At 47.7% G+C, this 20,831-nt stretch overlaps 1 protein-coding gene across 5 annotated transcripts in view; it reads right to left on the bottom strand.

The window, feature by feature from the left end:
- The window catches only part of LOC119976102 (rho guanine nucleotide exchange factor 26-like), a 233,576-nt gene extending 219,151 nt beyond the window's left edge, over window positions 1-14,425 (bottom strand). The window contains exons 1-3 of one of the 5 annotated variants that reach the window (XM_038816267.1): window positions 14,171-14,425; window positions 11,475-11,759; window positions 10,211-10,993 (exon numbers count right to left, since the gene is read on the bottom strand). In XM_038816267.1, the coding sequence (XP_038672195.1) occupies window positions 10,211-10,894 (684 nt within the window). In that variant the 5' untranslated portion in view covers window positions 10,895-10,993; window positions 11,475-11,759; window positions 14,171-14,425. The other 4 variants (XM_038816266.1, XM_038816268.1, XM_038816265.1 and 1 more) reach the window with 4 other exon arrangements.
- Between the last annotated feature and the right edge of the window lie 6,406 nt (window positions 14,426-20,831).

The following is a 20,831-nucleotide window of genomic DNA, read 5'->3' as shown; positions in this document are numbered from 1 at the left end:
ACGCCGGGATCAGCAGCTGGAGCGGCGTGAACCGCCCCAGCGCCGTGCTAGCCGTTGAGAAACGCTACAGCTATTCCGACGGCGTCAACACTTAGCCTCAGGATCACAGAATCCCGCCCGAGATTTCCTCCTGTGGGAGAATCTAGAACTAGGGTGTCACTGTTTAAAAATATTGCAGTGGCCAATTTAAATCGGAGGTAAGGCAAAAAAACATTCTCTCAGGGGGCCGAGAGTCTTTGCAACTTTCTTCCCAAGAAGGTGGTGGAAGCAGAGTGTTTGAATATTTTTAAGGTGGATAGATTCTTGATAAGCAAGGGGGCAATAGTTCATCAGGGGTAGGCAGCATGCAGATTTGAGGTTACTATCCCATCAGCCACTATCTTATGAAATGGCAGAGCAGGATCGAGGGGCTGAATGGCCTACACCTGCTCCTTGTTCGTATGAACTAAGCTTCCCAGAAGTCAGTTCACTGTTTGCCAGTGAACGCTCTATGACGCAGGCTGGCTCCACTAACCCTCCCTCTCACATCTGACACCGAGAACTTGGTCAAATAACTGTCGACGCTGGTCACAGCCTCTGTTACTGCTGCATTTTATAAATCAGACTGCGCCGGTGCATGGCAACTTATCAACAAACGGTTCCTCCTCCAGTCACCGCCTGCTCCAGCAATGGACCGACCCCAAGGCAGAAGGTCAAGGTCTCGTTGCAGAGAGAGACAATGGGAGAGAGAGAGAAAAGTGAAAGAGCGAGTGGCATAGTCACCATTTCTTTTTCTTCGTCTCTGAAAAAGAGAAAGACAAAAAAGGAAGGACAGGAGAGAAACCAAGTTTGCAGGAGACTGAGAAAAGGAGTCAGAAATGAAACAGAAAGAGAGAGAGAGAGAGCTCAGCAGGAACAAGAAAGGTGTTGGGCAGCATTCTTTTTTTTAATTAACAGGGCTATGTAGCATGGCCAATCCACCTGACCTGCACACCTTGGGTTCTGGGGGTGAGACCTACACAGACACGGGGAGAATGTGCAAACTCTACACGGACAGTGACCCGGGGCTGGGATCGAACCCTGGTCCTCAGTGCTAAACACTGCGCCACCGTGCTGCCCGAGGTGGTTGGTGCAGACACAATGGGCCAAGTGGCCTCCTTCTGCTCTGTACCAATTATATGGTCCTGCAATGGGACACGGTGAAAACAGTTGCAAGTTTCAGCTCCACCTGTAGCAAGTGCTGGAGCCGGCCATGCCCCAGCTGTCTGCTGACTCAACAAGTCTCGAAAACTCAGCCAAAGGCCAGCACACAGCACATAACTGCTCAGTATCATGAGAAATAAACCCACATTAACCCCTTACAAAAACTCTACTTCTGCTTCCCCTCCCACTACCCTCCCCCCACCCTCCCCAGTTCACCAGGCAATGGGAGAATGAGACGAGAAACACGGGAGGGAGGAGGCAAAGAGACGGAGGGAGAGAGAGAGAAAGACTCTGCCACGAGAATGTTCAAGGATCACTGGAAATCCCTCTCCAATGTCAGGCCTCTACAGTAAGTATCTGTAAACTGTAAACTGCTAGCACGCCCAGAGCTCTGGCCAACTTCACTTCATCTGTCAACTGCACACGTGCACCCTTGAAAGGAACTGGGATCAGGAGCCCTCACGATTATTCCCATTCATTCTCTCAGCTTCTCCGGGAAGACGAATATCTTCCACAACAGGGATCACTGAAGGACTGTACCTGGGATCTTCCTGATCCGCCATCACGCAGTGCATTTAGACCAGTGGGTTGCACAATGAACTAACCAGGCCCCAGGATCTCTTGAAGTGTTGTGTAGCCAATGAAGTACTTACAAAGTGTAGATACTGTTGTAAAGCAGAAAATTTGGCAGCCAGTTTGTACACAGCAAGCTCCCATAACCAGCAGTGTGATTGATAGTGATCAGATAATCTGTTTTCTTATTGGTGGTGTTGAATGAGAGAGAAACAATAACCAAGGCGCAGGGAGAGCTCCTCATTAAAAAGGTGGCCAGTTAGCCTTCACACCCACTCGAGACACAGCTTCTGTTTAAATGGCTTATCCAATAGTGCAGCACTTCCCCAGAACTGCAGGGTGAATGTCTCGAACCTCAGGAGTGGAACTCAAAATCAGAAATGAGAGTGCTACCAACTGAGACGTGACTGGCACTGAAAGTACTTGGGGTCAGCTCCGAGCACAAACAGGCTACCACAGTCTACACAGATTTTTATGTCAGATAATAACCTCCTGGTAGATGGGTGGGAGGGTGAGCTGTGAGGAGGACACACAGATCCTTCGGTGTGATTTGGACTCGGTGAGTGAGTGGGCAAATGAATGGCAGATGCGGTATAATTTGGAGAAATTCAAGGTTATCCACTTTCTTAGCGAAAACAGGATGGCAGACTATTATAAATTGGGAGAGGGGAATGTACAACGAGACCTGGGTGTCCTCATACACCAGTCACTGAAGGTAAGCAAACAGGTACAGCAAAAGGTAAAGAAAGCAAATGGTATGCTGACCTTGACAATGATAGGGGGCGGCATTCTCCCCTACCCGGCGTGACGGAGGGTGCCGGCGTAGGGGAGTAGCGCCAACCACTCAGGGGTCGTGCCTCCCCAAAGGTGCCTCCCCTTTGAGGGCCAGCCCCGCGCCGGAGCAGTTGGCACCAGGAGACCGGCGCAAAAAACCGGCGCCCCCGGCAGCGGGGCTGGCCGAAAAGGCTTTCGCCTGCCGGCGCATGCGTGATGTGGGTTTCTCTTCCGCTTCCGCCATGGCGGAGGCCGTGGCGGACGCGGAGGAAAATAGTGCACCCACGGCACTGGCCCGGAGTCTGAGCGGGGGGGCCCCGATCGCGGGCCAGGCCACCATGGGGGCACCCCCCGAGGTTCGATCGCCCCCCGCCCCCCCCAGGACCCCGGGGCCCGCTCGCGCCACTGATGCCGCCGTTCCAGAGGTGGTTTAAACCTCGGCGGCGGAAGAGGCCTCCCAGCGGCGGGACTTCGGCCCATCCTGGCCGGAGAGAATCACCGCAGGGGCCTCTCCGATCGGAAGTGGCGAGATTCCTGCCCCCACCACTTCCTGGGTGGTGGAGAATCTCTGCCACGGCGGGGGGGGGGGGGGGGCAGTGTGTGTGAGTGGTAGTCAGTGTGTGTATGTGTGATAGTCAGTGTGTATGTGAGTGTGTGGTAGTCAGTGTCTGTGAGTGGTAGTCAGTGTGTGTATGTGTGATAGTCAGTGTGTATGTGAGTGTGTGGTAGTCAGTGTCTGTGAGTGGTAGTCAGTGTGTGTCTGAGTGTGTGAGTGGTAGTCAGTGTGTGTATGTGTGATAGTCAGTGTGTGTGTGAGTGGTAGTCAGTGTGTGTCTGAGTGTGTGAGTGGTAGTCAGTGTGTGTATGTGTGATAGTCAGTGTGTGTGTGAGTGGTAGTCAGTGTGTGTGAGTGAATGGTAGTCAGTGTGTGTCTGAGTGTGTGAGTGGTAGTCAGTGTGTGTGAGTGTGGTAGTCAGTGTGTGTATGTGTGAGTGTGTGAGTGGTAGTCAGTGTGTGTATGTGTGATAGTCAGTGTGTGTGTGAGTGGTAGTCAGTGTGTGTGAGTGTGGTAGTCAGTGTGTGTATGTGTAAGTGTGTGAGTGGTAGTCAGTGTGTGTGAGTGGTAGTCAGTGTGTGTGAGTTGTAGTCAGTGTGTGTCTGTGAGTGTGTGGGTGGTAGTCAGTGTGTGTCTCTGAGTGTGTGAGTGGTAGTCAGTGTGTGTGAGTGTGGTAGTCAGTGTGTGTATGTGTAAGTGTGTGAGTGGTAGTCAGTGTGTGTGAGTTGTAGTCAGTGTGTGTCTGTGAGTGTGTGGGTGGTAGTCAGTGTGTGTCTCTGAGTGTGTGGGTGGTAGTCAGTGTGTGTGTGAGTGTGTGGTAGTCAGTGTGTGTGAGTGGTAGTCAGTGTGTGTGAGTGTGGTAGTCAGTGTGTGTGAGTGTGTGGTAGTCAGTGTGTGTGAGTGGTAGTCAGTGTGTGTCTCTGAGTGTGTGAGTGGTAGTCAGTGTGTGTGTGAGTGTGTGGTAGTCAGTGTGTGTGAGTGGTAGTCAGTGTGTGTGAGTGGTAGTCAGTGTGTGTGAGTGTGGTAGTCAGTGTGTGTGAGTGTGGTAGTCAGTGTGTGTGAGTGTGGTAGTCAGTGTGTGTGAGTGTGTGAGTGGTAGTCAGTGTGTGTGAGTGTGTGAGTGGTAGTCAGTGTGTGTGAGTGGTAGTCAGTGTGTGTGAGTGAGTGGTAGTCAGTGTGTGTGTGTGGTAGTCAGTGTGTATGTGAGTGTGTGGTAGTCAGTGTGTGTGAGTGTGGTAGTCAGTGTGTATGTGAGTGAGTGGTAGTCAGTGTGTGTGTGTGGTAGTCAGTGTGTATGTGAGTGTGTGGTAGTCAGTGTGTATGTGAGTGTGTGAGTGTGTGTGGTAGTCAGTGTGTGTGGATGGTAGTCAGTGTGTATGTGAGTGTGTGGTAGTCAGTGTGTATGAGTGTGTGTGGTAGTCAGTGTGTATGAGTGTGTGAGGTAGTCAGTGTGTATGTGAGTGTGTGGTAGTCAGTGTGTATGTGAGTGTGTGAGTGTGTGTGGTAGTCAGTGTGTGTGGATGGTAGTCAGTGTGTATGAGTGTGTGAGGTAGTCAGTGTGTATGTGAGTGTGTGAGTGTGTGTGGTAGTGGGCATGTGTGTGTGTGAGTGTGTGTGGTAGTGGGCATGTGTGTGTGTGAGTGTGTGTGGTAGTGGGCACGTATGCAATACTATATTATCACCATCATCTTTAAACAGGATCAGACTCGTAGCCGATTACACCAAAATACATGTCAGCTTTATACAGGAAATATAAACTCGGCCTGTCAGGAATGCTAAGTGAGCTGAAGTGATACATGACAATAATTGAATTGGGAACTCCTGCTTTAAATTGCCATAGCTTTCATCTTGCAGTTTAACAGGGCTCCAGAACATCTTCGATTCAATTACTGTCTTAGTCTCACTCCCAGTCATCTATTATCCAAAGCCCATCGGACCAAAAAATGGCCCCAACTGGGAGCTGGAGATCACAGTCAGCTGTAAACCTTTGGGTCGGGTTACCAACCCTCCAGAATTATCCCGGAGTATCCAGGAATTACTAACGAATTTCCCAAACACCGCTGAAGGCAAGTCAAGAGAGTGAGAGAAAAGAAGTACTGGGGCAATAAGTGTTTTGTTTGATTTTCTTTGACTACTTGTGTTTATTAACTCTGAGGAAACAGCAGAAAAGAATGTTATTTCACTGACAGTCGAGAATCATCCACTCATCGGGAAACAAAGCTACTGTTTGTTGCCTGATTGGACACGGGAAGATAGATGGGGAGCCAATGAGAGGAAGAAGGGGGCGGGACAGTTGCAGGAGGGAGGTCTGCGATGAAACCTCCAAGAATATGTCCAACCAGAGGCATCTCCTCTGTAAGAAGTGAGTGAACGTGAAGCTATTTTAGCCACATTTGGGATGAGTGGATTTAATTGGGACAGGCTTCGCTACTCCAGAAAACAGTCATTCACCTGAGGAAGGAGCAGTGCTCCGAAAGCTCGTGTTTGAATCAAACCTGTTGGACTTTAACCTGGTGTTGTAAGACTTCTTACTGAGCTCACCCCAGTCCAACGCATCTCCACATCATGGCTACTCCAGAAAAGAAAGACTTGTATTTGCATAGCATGCTTCATGACCACAGGACATCTTGCAACATTTTACAGCCAATGAAAATCGCTTATTGTCACGAGTAGGCTTCAATTAAGTCACTGTGAAAAGCCCCTAGTCGCCACATTCCGGCGCCTGTCCTGGGAGGCTGGTACAGGAATCGAACCGTGCTGCTGGCCTACTTGGTCTGCTTTAAAAGCCAGCGATTTAGCCTTGTGAGCTAAACCAGCCCCAATGAAGTACTCTTATAAAAAGTACTTATTCTTGTAATGACGGAACTGTGGCAGCCAATTTGCGAGCAGCAAGTTCACAAAATGTGGGATGATAATCAGATTGAGCAGTGTTCAAAGGTACATGGACAAGATATGGGAACAGAAAGAAACTTTATGCCATCTTTCATTATCTTCGAGTGCCCCAAAAAACATTTGCAGCCAAATGCAATACAATTGAAATAATCTCGCCGTTATAATGTAGGAAGCATGGCAGTCTATTTGTACCCCAAGTTCCCATACACAGCAATGATAAATAACCAGTTAATCTGATTTCCCGATGTTCATCATAGTATCATAGAATTTACAGTTCAGAAAGAGGTCATTCGGCCCATCGAGTCTGCACCCGTCCTTGAAAGAGCACCCCACCCAAGCCCACACCACTTTCTCTCCATAGCCCAGTAACCCCACCTAACCTTTTTTCTGGACACTAAGGGCAATTTAGCAGGTCCAATCCACCTAATCTGCACATCTTTGGACTGTGGGAGGAAACCGGAGCACCCGGAGGAAACCCATGCAGACACGGGGAGAATGTGCAGACTCCACACAGTGACCCAACCGGGAATCAAACCTGGGACCCTGGAGCTGCGAAGCAACGGTGCTAACCACTGTGCTGCTGCGCCATCCTGTTGATTAAGGAATATCAATGTTCACCTGGACACTGAGGAAGAAAACGTTGCCCCTTCTTCACAATATTGCCCTGGGCTCATTTGAAATATTGCAAACAGCTCTGGGTGCCACACAATAGGAAGGATGTGAAGGAGAGAGCGCAGAAGCGCTTCACAAGAATGGTTCCAGGGATGAGAAAGATCAATGATGAGGATAGATTGGAGAGGTTGGAGAGCAGGAGAGCAGAAGACTAAGAGGAGGTTCGATAGAGATGTTCAAACTCATGAGGAATCTGGACAGAGTAAATAGGGAGAAACTGTTCCCGCTCGTCAAAGGATCAAGAGCGAGAGGGCACAGCTTTAAAGTGATTTGCAAAAAGAACCAAATGTGATGTGGCAGAAAACAACGAGTAGTTCGGGTCTGGATTGCACTGCCTGGAAGTTTGGTGGAGGCCGATTTAATCGAGGTGTTCAGGAGGGCATGGCATGATTATTTGACCAGAAACAATGCGCAGGGTTACGGGGAAAAGGTTGGAGAATGACACTCAGCCACGATACTCGTTTGGAGAGCCGATGCAGACACGATGGGCCGAATGGCTTATGTCTAATACAGGGCTACAACATAGTGGGGTCAAACCTCCACATGGTGATTCTCTGAGTAAGGGTCCCTCTTGGGAGTAAAGTGTCAATGAATTCACATTGATATTTTCCCGAGTACATTGACAATAATGTTACACACGGGAGACTGGGGAAATTCTGACCATTGTTTGTTTCTGAACCATTTCCCAGCTTGTTGTCGGCTTGATGTTCTGACAATGTCTATTCACAGCAGAGTGGTCACTGGCCCGAGTGGCACCGATGTGCCATCGGGGAAACTGTACTTGACCTCGTACAATGAGGCCAAACATTCCAATCGTTTCATTACCAAGTCACTAATTACAGAGTAAAGTCGGCATTCTCTTGTTTTTCATTAAAGCGTTGGAGTATGATTCACTGCTTTAAAGCAGGAATCTGTAATAGTGAGGATTATTCAGTCCAGACCTTCAATTAGCAGCACTGTTGCCACGGGCAACAATCCAGATATAGAGAGCTCTGAGGAACAGAGGGACCCAAGATAGTGACACCACCGTGCCCTCTAACCAGGCAGACGAGTTTGGATTTGTGCCAGAGGATGTTAGCAGGACCAACACTGACATATAGATAACAACTTAGTCAATCCTTGATTAAAAGGCGCACTGAAATCTCAATGGACATCTTTCAGACCGGCTGGACTAGGAATTATAGAACCAATGGGGGAAGCCATTCAGCTCTCTGTACCTGTGCCAGCTCTTTGAAAGAGCGATCCAATTAGTTCCAATCATTTCAAGTATTTATCCATTCCCTTTAGAAAGTTACGATTGCATCTGCTTCCACCGCCCGTTCAAGCAGGGTATGAAAGATCGTCATCACTTGCTGTGTCAAAAGCAGAATCTCATCTTTCCCTCGGGTTCTTTTGCCAGCTGACCTATAACTTCAATGATACGATATTCTGAAGGCTCCATTGATGCCTCGCGGCGCATGGCCAATTCCACCGTCTGAACCGTCAGCTCTTAGTCTGCCAACAGGTCGGCATAGCATCAAGGGACGTGGTGGATGGGCAAAGCTAAGAGTAGATAGAATTACAGAGTAATGGGCTTGGGTCTGGGGTGTACTCTTGTGACAGTCAGGGTGGGGATTGTGTTGCAGAGACACTCTTGGGGGCTTTGATACTGTTGCAGATTCGTGCAAGAGGTTCAGCCAGGATCGTTGCAATTGGCACAGCCTAAGAAAGGGCGTGACCTCCTTCAAAGATAAATATGTGTCCAGGAGCAGGGAGAAAACTCTGGAAGAGGAAATCCCAAGCCAGCAGCTCCTCCAGGGTTTGATTACCTGCAGTATCCTGCCCTGTGTGGAGTGGAGCGTTCAGAGGGCACATCAGCAGTCACCTTCACACCCGCCGGAACCGCAATAAATGCTAGCTTAACCATCCCTTGAATGAATAAATCACTCATTCCCGTTGGAACATTCCCAGAAAGCATAGGGAAGCTATTGTCCGTCAACACTAGCTACATCAAAGGGAGAAATCATTGAGGAAGAGGAGCTTGGGTGGGTAAGATGTTTGGTATTGGAAGATTGTGAGTTCATACCATGCTTCAGAATTAAAGCACATCATTAATAACAATCTCTTTATTGTCACAAGTAGGCTTGCATAAACACTGCAATGAAGTTAATGTGAAAGGCCCCTAGTCGCCACATTCTGGCACCTGTTCAGGTACACGGAGGGAAAATTCAGAATTCTCAGCTGGTCCGGGAATTGAACCCACGCTGCTGGCCTTGCTCTGCATCACAAGACCACTGAGCTAAACCAGCCCCCAAATCACCCACGCTGACACATCAATGCACTGGGAATGTCCATGTGGCGTTTGCATATTCTCCCCCATGACTGCATGGGTCTCACCCCCACAACCTAAAGATGTGCAGGGTAGGTGGATTGGTCATGCTACATTGACCCTTAATTGGAAAAAAAAGAATTGGGTACTTTAAATTTAAGAAAAAAATCAATGCGCTGGCCTGCATTATGAGGAACTAAAGCTCGATCTGGATAGTAAGAATGTCCATGGTCCTGTTCAAAGCTGAATTAAACAGAGAGTTCTCCAGGTGTTCTTTCTCAGACATCAGCAGTAAACAGATTAACTGGCTCTTCACTTGACGAGACCTTTGCTGTGTGTCAAAAAATTAGCTGCTGTACCTTAGTTATGTAACAACATTTTATAAACCACTTTGGGGCAGCCTCAAACATGTAAATGCAACAGAGGTGGAACCTTAATGCTCTGGACAGTTACAGAGAAGAGAGCGAAATGGCACAGGCCACCATATTGGAACAGAACCATTGTTGATTTAACTGAATCAGGCACAATTATCACCACCAAAGAAAATATCAAAGGCACCTGAATTAACAAGAGTGTGTAGATGGATTAAACACTGAAGTCACAACTTGAGTGTTCCATTTTTAAACTGTTTGCTCTTGGTGAGGAGCCTCACCTGATCTACCTATGTAATGAAGGGCATGCATGCGGTTTCTCCAACCTGTGCTTCTCAGGAGTGGATAGAACAGGAGGCCATTCAGTCTCCAAGTCTTTTTCTGTTACTTACATAGATCATGGCAGTTTATGTATCATAAACATCCTGCTCACTGGCTAACAGCAGCTAATGACCAGAATCTAAGCTTACGCAGCCCTGCTCTCTTCACACCTTAACCTGATTAATGTGCCGTGGCTCTGCATCCCCCTCAGTCCTTTTACTTCACAAAAATCCATTGATTTCAGTTTTGACATTTCAATGTACCCTCTGGATTCAATAGCGTGCTTTAAGGCAAAGATATTTCTGGTTTAGAACAGTGGGCTAAATCACTGGCTTGTAATGCAGAATACAGCCAGCAGCACGGGTTCAATTCCCGTACCAGCCTCCCCAAACAGGCGCCAGAAAGTTGCGACTAGGGGCTTTTCACAGTAACTTCATTGAAGCCTACATGTGACAATAAGTCATTACTGTTATTATTTCTGCCATCCCCACTGTGAACTATTGCTTACTTGTTAGGTCCTTTGACAAGGCTTATTTGGTCTTTGATCCAGCAAACACTTACTTTTCCTCTGCCCAAGGTGCAGAATTTCTCCTTATCCTCGAGGACGGTCTTGAGATTGGGCTGGGACCGCCGGTTGTTGGTCTTCAAACTCGACGTCTTGTCAAAATGAATCCCGCTAACCACTGCTCTTCGATATGAAGTGGACCGCAGCCCTCGCCGGAGCTGTCCTGGACTCTCCAGCTCAGGGTCCATGTCTCCCCCCAGTTCCCTTTTGGGTACAAGCGGGGCAGTGAGGGGCTCAACCATACTCTGTACCCGCCGACTTCTCGTACCAACCTCCAGAATCTGATTGTTTTGATGGTGGTTCTTGATTTTAATGCCCGACGCCAAGTCCTTGGGAATGATCTGCTGGGTTCCGTTCTTCAAAGAAACGGTACTGTTGGTGCTCAGGACAAGGTGGGGCTTATCGGGTGTCGGAAGCGAATGGGTGGAGGGCTGCCTCTGGAGCAAGGGTCGGCCATCGGGATCAGGGGGAACGTTCCCGTTTCGGGTAGGGACATTTCCGTCCACTGGAAAATCCGTAACCAGGATGCCATCGATCTGGTACGAGGATGGCCTTGACCTGCTGCGCCGGTTCAAAGACCTCGTATTGGGCAATTTGGGAATCGATCTCCTCTTCCGCCACAGTGGAGTTATGGCAAGATTGGACAGGTCAACCTCACTCTCCTGATCCATCTTATCCATCGCGGTCCCACATCAGCTTGACAGGGGCGATCTCCCACAAAACCCCATGTCCTTAACTCCTTTGGGACAATATTGTGGGGCTGGAGTCACATGTACCATCTGACAACGAAAGAAATTGTGTTTAAAACACTTCATCAAGCTCAAATCCATGGAATATCACAGCAACAGTGAGTGAAAAAGAAACACATCAATTAAAACATGCACGAAACACATTTCCTTGTGATACAAACCCTTAAAATAGTTTTTCCTTTAAAAAACTGCAAATCTATCACAGAATCTGAAACATTGACGATGCATGTCATTAGTCATGTAGCAGTGACCCAAATGTTATCAGTTGAAAAAACATGGTGGTACGTTGGCAAAAATGAATTCAATAAATATACTAACAAGTGGGCTTGCAGCAGGATTAAACTACCTTGAAAATCGCAAAAACCCAAAGGGCTCACTAATGCTTTTGTAGCAGGAGGATCTGTCGACTCCAGACACTCGCTAAAGTCCAAATCATTATCTATTAGTCTGTTAATATTTTGGGTCCAAGACTTTCGGAACAGTTTTAAATGTATGGGAAACGTTAACTTGCCTCTTATTTTTCAGAAATTCTTCTCCTTCCATCACCTCACAGAAACAAAAGTTTGGATCTGTACTGTTCAGCTTTTACTTTTTCGTTCTCACCTTCTCTTTTTCTTCATTCACGGGATGGGACAATCAATGGAAAACGCAGGCCAACCCCTAACAATGAGCCATGTTCCCGAATACAAGTGAGGGGCTTGCAAGGCTTGTTCAGAGGCCAATTCAGAGTCAACCACACTGCTGCGAGTTTGGAGTCATGTATGGACCAGATCGGTAATGACGGCAGAATTCCTTCCTGAAAGGATATTCGTTAGTGAACCAATTAGCTTTTGTGGTGATTTGCTAGCTTCATGATTGCCATTGCTGCCACCAGGTTTTAATCCCAGATTTGTTTAATTAGCGGAATTGAAATTCCCCAACTACTGTGGCGGGATTTGAATTCATTTTTTTTAACTTTAGAAAAAATCAACTTAGGGTATCCAGGTCATTTTCCAATTAAGGGTCAATTTTGCATGGCCAATTTACCTACCCTGCACGCCTTTGGGTTGTGGAGGTGAGACCCACACAGACACGGGGAGAATGTGCAAACTCCACACAATCATTGACCCAGGGCTGGGATCGAACCCGGGTACTCGGTGCCGTGAGGTAGCAGTTCCAAACACTGCGCCATTGTGCCGCCTGGGGATCTAAATTCATGGCTGCAGCCACAACCTCTGGATTATTAGTTAACCTACATAAATACTATGTTCCCCAGCCTCCCTGTAACATTTTTGTCTCAAATTAAACGTGGATGGATAGCAATTATTTCCATCTCAATTTGTTTCACCACTGCCCCCCCGCCCTCATTAACAGGCCGTGGAAACACTATGAACCAAACGGATTTGGAGGCACTTTTTACAACAAAAAAAGAGCAGTCAGAGGATATCACCATTGAATCAGATGAAACCCTTTCAGTCTCATCCTTCCCATACACCGAGACAATTGCCACCCCATTCACAGGAGCCTGGTACAAAGCCCTATCTGCAGGGTGGCATCTTACGCAATCTCTCTGCGTTGCATGGGGGGGGGGGGGGGAGTCACAGCCTGTTTTAGGCTCTCAAGTGCTGGTGAGGGGGCCCAAATCCACACCCAACATGTTCGCTAAGAGCTGACACATCTACCAAATGAGTTGCAAAGAAAACTCTGAACAAACAGCTCAGGTCTCTTCAATTCCCCAATGGGGCCGGTTTAGCACACTTGGCTGGACAGCTGGTTTGTGATGCACATCGTGGGTTCAATTCCCATGCCACCTGAGATTATTCATGAAGGCTCCACCTTGCCTCTCGCCTGAGCTGTGGTGATCCTCAGGTTAAATCACCACCAGTCAGCTCTCCCCCCCTCAAAGGGGAAAGCAGCCTATGGTCACCTGGGACTGTGCTGACTTTACTTGTCCCCCCCAGTTTCATCATTTACACCTCACCTTTTTGAAAACATGAAACACATTCTCGGGACGAGGGCATCGCTGGCAAGGCTGGCATTTAGTGCACAACCTTGGTCATCCCAAGATTGCGGGCAATCGGGGACATTCTGCCTGCAACATTCTTTGGTGTGGCTTTGATAAGAGTGGGCAGCATCTTGCCCGGCCACCTGGGAGAGATAGGTAAGGGTCAACCACAGCCAATCAATGCCTCTTGAGACATTCAGTTTTCACTCCTCTGCTCAACATGCATGCAGACAACTAATCACAACCGGCATGTTCGACAATCAAGAGAAGTTACTTTAACAGTAACCTGCAGTCGGGAGGGTAGGGCAGATTTGAGCACTGGAGACTTAATCCCATTTTACAATCCAGCAACGCTATCTCACACAACAATAGGACATTCAGTTTGTTTTTTAAGGAGACTAGTTTACTGTACTCCAGTTGGACCTTGAATCGCAGATAGGGAATTAACGAGGGGGGGGGGGGGGGGGGGGGGATATAAATACACGCCCCGCAATCTTGGATCTGATTGAAACAGCCACTTGGCTTGAGGTGTGCAAGAAAGGGTTAAACTTCGTTCAATGAGAATCGCCTCTCAGAGATGTCCCATAAAATAAATGTCCCTCAAAATAAATCTCCCAATCTGCTAAAAGAAAATCAACAGAGCAAGAATATCGTCTGCCCCCCCCCCCCCTTCCCAATGAGATTTTGCACTATAATTGAGACTAGTTCATGCATCGAGGTCTTGGAGCCGCTGTATTTTGCTTGGACGGGAGAAGATAGAGAATGTTTTTGTGTGAAGCAACGCAAGAGGAGAGCAACTCGAGTGAAACTGGCAAAAAGAAAACCTCTGCTGAGGTGCAACCTGCAGCCTTTGAAATTGATGGGTGAAATCCCACCACCCCCCCACCCCCAGCCTCAGAAATCAACAAGCAGCTTCTTGGATCTGACAGAGTGGGGGGGGGGGGGGGGGGGGTGGTGTCAAAAATAAAAGCAGAGAGAATCTCAGAACCCCCCCCCCCCCCCCCCAAGAGAACAGTTACAGAAAGCTCACCCCTCAGTCACTCTACTTTCCCGCTGTTGCGATGGGGGTCATTGTCCCGCAGTGCTGGCGCCAGCTGCCCATTCTGCAAACTCCAGGCGACACACGGGGAGGGGGGTGGGGGGAAGGCTCCTTTTCTGCTGGTATTTTTAATCACCCCCCGACTCTCTTTTTCCAGCCCCCCCCCCCCCCCCCCCAGACCCACCCTCTCGGTCTCCGCTGGAGCAGGGCTGGCTGCAAGTTGCCGCGTCGCTGACTTTGAAGGCCAGTTGGGTGGGCTTTGTCTTCTCTGGAGCCGGTTAAACGGGGCGACCCGAAGATGGTCCAAGTTCAAAGTGACGCGGGGTCAGTCCTGCTTCCTCCGTCTGCCGGTTCAGAGCCAACCACCGGGACACCCCCCCTCCCTCCAACCACCCTGCTGCTCCTTTCACAACTTACTCCCGTTCCTTGGAAAAGTTTGTGAACTTTTTGTCAGTCTCCCCCCCTCTGATAGAAAACGCTTCAAATATTGGCTGCAATGGCGCCTCCTCGCGGCCTCTTGCCGAATAGGTTTTCCAAAACCCACTCGTTCATCTTGCTTGTGGCTGCCAAAGTGATAGTTTTAATTCGAAGACCTATTATTTCCTATTAGCTGTTTTCTATCCAGACAATTAGATACATTAATTGGCTCCATCTCCAGCTTTGCAACCCTGCGCCGTGTCCCTTTGTAGGGAATGATAGGGCACAGGAAGAGACCATTTGGCCTGTGAAATCTATGCCAGCCTTGATTTTAAAGACAGTTGTGTCAATCCAGTAATCTAGGGACCTAACTAAAGATCTGCGGGCCTGGGTTCAAATGCCACCAGGCAACCTGTTAGTGCCATATGGTGTTTTAGCCTAAACCGTTAGGCTATGTCCGTGGAATAGGGCTTGGATCAACATCCTATTGACTCAGAGCTGGCAACACCCAACTGAACAACTAAGTAAACTATCACTCCTCATCCAAGGGTGCTCTTTTGGAGGGTTGGTGCAGACTCGATGGGCCGAATGACCTCCTTCTGCACTGTCGGGATTCTATGGTCTCAACTCAATCTTCTTGCCTACCTCTGATAACCTTTGATTCCCTTGTTAGTCAAGAATCTATCCACCTCTGCCTTAAAAATATTCAATGACCCAGCCTGCACCGCACTCCGGGGATGTGAGTTCCAATGACACGTGACCCTCAGAGAGAGAAGCAGTTCTCCTCATCGCCATCAAGCCCACCAGCTCTGTGTCAGTTCCTTGGAAGAGCCGATCCAGTCATCCTGGTTCTATATCCTTTATCCATAGCCCTGCAAAGTTGTTCCTTCTCCAGTATTTAGGGGCTTATTATGTTAGATAGGGGCTGGTTTAGCACAGTGGGTTAAACAGTTGGCTTGTAATGCAGAACAATGCCATCAGCGCGGGTTCAATTCCTGTATCGGCCTCCCCGAACAGGCGCCGGAATGTGACGACTAGGGGCTTTTCACAATAAAAAGGGGCTGTTCCACTGGCCAGAGGGGGTGGTCCCGGGGTGGCCAGGGGGGCACTGTCTAGCAGGCTGGGTCCTTGCATGCGTGTCCACCGACCACATGCCAGCCAGACTGTGCCAGCTCCACCACCCTGTCCAAGCACCAACCCCGTCCCACACTCCTGTAACCTCACATCGCTCTCCCCCCCCCACCCCCCCCCACCCCTCAGAGGGCGATCAAACCCCACCCAGGGGCAGTCTGCTGCACCCCAGCCTGCCACTAGCCATGGCCAGATGCTGTGCACACAGGGGCCACTGGCTGCGGACCCTCTGTGTTGCTCATGTCCAAGTGTCTCACGTTGTGCATTATCTATCCCCTCAGGAGAAGGCGGTCCACAACCGCCAGGACAGGAGAGGTCCACCGGGCCTGCTGTCCCTCACCGTCACAGAGCAGAGAGGATTGAACCTGGTCAGTGGGGCAGGAAAGTGGGCAGTCACTGAGCTGGAGGTCAGCGTCAGAGATCCTAGTGAGTGATGGGCCTATGGCATGCGTGGCCGGGGTGTAGGAGATTAAAGTTCAGTCTTTTGCAGCTTTCCAATCTCCCTTTTAAATCTCTGTTTGAAGAAGGCCCTGACACATTTCAGGTGCATCATTCCATGTCTGCTTGGGACCAGCTGGTCAAGTCCAATTCACAATGGTACTTTTCAACAAATGGTCACTTTGCATCATCAGCCATCTTTCACCCAGTGTTTTTGTTCAGGATTTCTTCTAAAAACAGGTCGTCCTTAAAAAGTTCACAAAGACCATGGGCCGAATTCTCTGCTGTCTGGATTCTCCATTATGCCGGCAGTGCCCCCACGCTGGTTTAGCTCACTCGGCTAAATCGCTGGCTTTTAAAGCAGACCAAGCAGGCCAGCAGCACGGTTCAATTCCCGTACCAGCCTCCCCGGACAGGCGCCGGAATGTGGCGACTAGGGGCTTTTCACAGTAACTTCATTCAAGCCTACTCGTGACAATAAGCGATTTTCATTTCATTTCATTGTTTCTATTCAAATAACCAAAATCCCGGGCGTGATTTAACAGGACAGCAACAGAATCCCCTTTGAATTTTACCTCTTATTTTATATTGTCTCTCCACATTCTTCATATCAAACTACATCACCTCACACCTCTGCATTGAACTTCATCTGGCACCTCTCTGCCTACCCCACTCACTGTCCTTCTGAAGTTTTACGCTATCTTCATCATAGTTCACAATACTTCATCCACAAACTTTAAAACTGTTCTCTACACGCCAAGATCTAGATCATGAATGTATATTCAGAACAGCAAGGGTCCCAATACCGACCTTCCTCCAGCCTGAAAAATATTCATTAACCATTACTCTCTGCTTCCTATAACCATGACTCTCTGCTTCCTATAACCATTACTCTCTGCTTCCTATAACCATGACTCTCTGCTTCCTATAACCATGACTCTCTGCTTCCTATAACCATGACTCTCTGCTTCCTATAACCATTACTCTCTGCTTCCTATAACCATGACTCTCTGCTTCCTGTAACCATTACTCTCTGCTTCCTATAACCATGACTCTCTGCTTCCTATAACCATGACTCTCTGCTTCCTATAACCATGACTCTCTGCTTCCTATAACCATTACTCTCTGCTTCCTATAACCATTACTCTCTGCTTCCTATAACCATTACTTTCTGCTTCCTATAACCATTACTCTCTGCTTCCTATTACTCAGCCAATTTTACTGTGTCCAAGTTGCTACTGTCACTTTTATTCCATGAACTATAGCTTTTCTCACAAGTCTGTTGTGTGGCATTGTATCCAATGCCTTCTGAAAGTCCATGTACACCATATCAACAGCATTACCCTTATCAACCCTCTCTGTTGCCACCTCAAAAAACTCCAGCAAGTTTAATTGAGCACGATTTTCGTTTTAGCATTGTTTAGTTTCTGGAAATGCCCTCGAGGCAATGTTATGCCTGCTTTCTGATACCATTCTTCTGGACCTGAACGAGTGCAGTTCCGAGGCCTGGTCTCGATGCTTCGGTGACCACCACTGTCGGCAAAATTGGATGTAATGTGCCAGTACATTTGAAGAGATGAGTCTTTTTATTAATCACTGGAATGCATTGGTTTGCTCAATGTCCCAAAAACTCAGTTAACCCTTTTGTAAAATATCGCTCAGAATTGAGTAATTGTAATTGTAACCAAAATTTGTAATAAATTTGCCAACTTGATTGACTATTCCGAGGAACTGCTGAATATCAGTAACACACTTTGAATGTGGGAAGTCACTGATGGCTTTCATCTTTCGATTCTCTGGAACTATGCCCTGTCTTTGAGTGATTCAAAATGTTAACACTGGTAGTTCGTCGTGACAACGGTAGTTTTGTCAAATTCATAATTCTGGAGACGTGCCTCCTGTAGTACTTTGAGAACTTTCCCGACCCTGTGGTCTTGTGGCCCCATGGATAACGACACCATCCATGTGACGAATGACTCCTTGTTTATCTTTTAAAATATTTTACATGTGGTGTGCTGTTCTTTTAAAATATTTTACATGTTGTGTTACATGTTCTGTGCTGTACTGTTCTATGTTTGCTGGAATATCCCAGGAGCTGGAGATATCCCAAAGGGAAAGTGGTTAAAACAAAAACATAGAAATGGAGTAATAAATGTTGTTAACAGCCTGGACTCCTGTTCGAGGGGTATTTGCCAAAACCCACAATTAGAATCAACATTAGCAAAGAAGATGCTGTTGGTACGTTTTGCCAAGCTGTCATCCACCAATACCATTGGATGGATTTCCGTCTGGACTGCTTTGTTTAATTGCGTGAAGTCAATGCAAAAGCTGAGCTGACCATTCCTGTTATGGACTGTTAACTCATCCCGAGCACCAGTGGATTGGCTCCACGACAGTTGATATGGCTACTCTGTTTAGAATTCTGTCTTTACCGTTTGGTAGCGGTAGACATGGTGCCCTTCTTGGGGCTTTATAGACATAAAGGTGCAGCTCCTTGAAGCAATGCAATCTGGTAATTACGTTTGAGCTCGCCGAGGCCTAAAAAGGGCTGTGGGAACTCTTGGCGGAATTCACTTCATCGGACTGTGTCCACCTTTCGCAGAATGCGCACAGGCTTTTCTGCTAAGTAAAGAGATACTTTGTGCAGGATGTAGAGGGACTCTGTGATCTGTCGCCCCCTGTGGTGAAGAGTGGCAGTGATTCGTACGACCTGGGCCTTGAGGTTGAATGTTTGATGGCTGGACAGGAATTGCGCTGAACGATGTCAAATGATCAGCGAATGTTTTCACACCAGGTCCAGTGTCAAGTTTAAAGTCATGATGTGGAGATGCCGGCGTTGGACTGGGGTGTGCACAGTAAGAAGTCTTACAGCACCAGGTTAAAGTCCAACATGTTTGTTTCAAACACTAGCTTTCGGAGCACTGCTCCTTCCTCAGGTGAATCAGTTTAAAGTCAGTTTTAAAGCATTTAACTTCCAAAAGTGCCAGAACAAGTCTTGTTTGTGGTCCTTTCCCGTTTCAAGGAAACCTATGATGGCATTTGTTTGCGTATGTCCAACATGTTGAGTTAGCCGCGTATTTTGTTTATTGCGTCGCTTTCTCCCTTCTGTGGAATTTTGAAAAATTTACAAAACAACTTGACGTTTCCTATCTTTCCGCATTGGAAACACTCGGCACCTCCTGCTGGGCAAACGTGACATCTGTGCTGATTTTTTTGTGCCGCAGGGTAAGCAACACAGGACGGCTATGTCGGGGTTCCCACTCTTTTGGCCACTTTTGGCAAGCTATTGCATGGGTGGGCGGGGCTGCCACCTTCGGGCCTAAGTTAATCGCAGACTTCTCCGAAGCCTCGGTGTGTTGACAGCCGAGAAGCCAATCTCACTCACTAAGTTCAGCTGGCCTAATTTTATTGATTGTGTGTGAGGCTGTCTTTAGTCTGTAAAAGAAATCTGCCAGTGCTTCGCCATGGATTCAGATGACAACACGATTTCGATTAAATTAATCTTTCACTGCCCCACACTGGCAACCATTAGTCAACCTGTACGGTTCAGTAAGAAATGATTTGACTGATTCCCTAATCTTTGGGAAATCTTCTCTGGCAGAATTACACCCCCTCAACAACAAGATTTTGGATCAAAATACACATCACATGCTTTTAGGACAGTTTCGAAGACTGTGGAGATCTCTTCTACCACTGTCTTTGGAGGACATCATTGGCAATAGGCCTTATGACGTAGAGAATACACTAACCGGGGCCTTGTGGTCTTTGGTTTGTATTCCTAATGTTGCTCGAAATGCCTCTTTCATAAGTCCCGTAACAGCCTCCCCGAACAGGCGTCGGAATGTGGCGACTAGGGGCTTTTCACAGTAACTTCATTGAAGCCTACTTGTGACAATAAGCGGTTTTCATTTTTTAAGGCCTCTCTGCAGGCCCTTGAGAGTTTCAAATGGGCGGGGAAGGGGCATTGACTGTTTGCCTGCTGTTGACATTGCCACTACTTCTCAACGTCCCTCTCTTCTAGTTAGGTTTCCACATTCTTGCATCTAACAAATTGTTTTTTACTTTTTCCCCATGGCTGTTATGCAGATGGCAGCAAACTGGTGTCAGATTGGTCTCACCACTGGTGTGATGGCCTTGTGGACTAATCTAATGTATATGTCGCCCTCTTACCATGAGTAAATCTGGTTGAACTCGGGTAGGTTTCTTCAAACTGCTTTATTAACACTATGTACAAAGTAGGCGACAGAGTAAGTCCATCTCTTGCGTATAGCTTATTCGATTTACTCTATAGATTCTCTAGTGTTTGATTGCGGATGTCACTGTTACATCATGATACACATCATTAACTCATCACCGTAACTAGTTTCTAAAATTTGTTCATGGGATGTCAACATTGTTGGCTAGGTCAGCATTTATTGACCATCACAAAATGCCTTTAGGAAGGTGGTGTTGAGCTGCCTTCTTGAACCGCTGCAGTCCATTTGGTGTAGGTGCATCCATAGCGCTGTTAGGCAAGGATTTCCAGGATTTTGACCCAGCTACAGTGAAGGAATGGCGACATAGTTCCAAATCAGGATGGAGTGACTTGGAGCGAAACATCTAGGTTTGGCATTCCCATGTGTCTGCTGTCCTTGTCTAAGGGGCCATGGTGAATTCCCATTAACCCATTATACTACAAGATGCTCAAGAACAACCACCTGGCCAGGTAGTGGTGTGGGAGTGGGAAGGCCAAGAACAGGACACTGATGGTGAAGAAAGACAGTGACATCCAGTAGAAGTTCAGGTAATTATGTTGTGTACCGTTTACAGAATAGCATAGAGGCAGGATCTACACATGGTATGTCACTAGGTGCAGTCAG

This window comes from Scyliorhinus canicula, chromosome 13 (genome assembly GCF_902713615.1).
Source record: "Scyliorhinus canicula chromosome 13, sScyCan1.1, whole genome shotgun sequence".
In the NCBI taxonomy this organism is placed as follows: domain Eukaryota; kingdom Metazoa; phylum Chordata; class Chondrichthyes; order Carcharhiniformes; family Scyliorhinidae; genus Scyliorhinus; species Scyliorhinus canicula.
The sequence above is the reverse complement of the archived record's forward strand: the minus strand, read 5'-3'. Positions and strand labels throughout refer to the sequence as shown.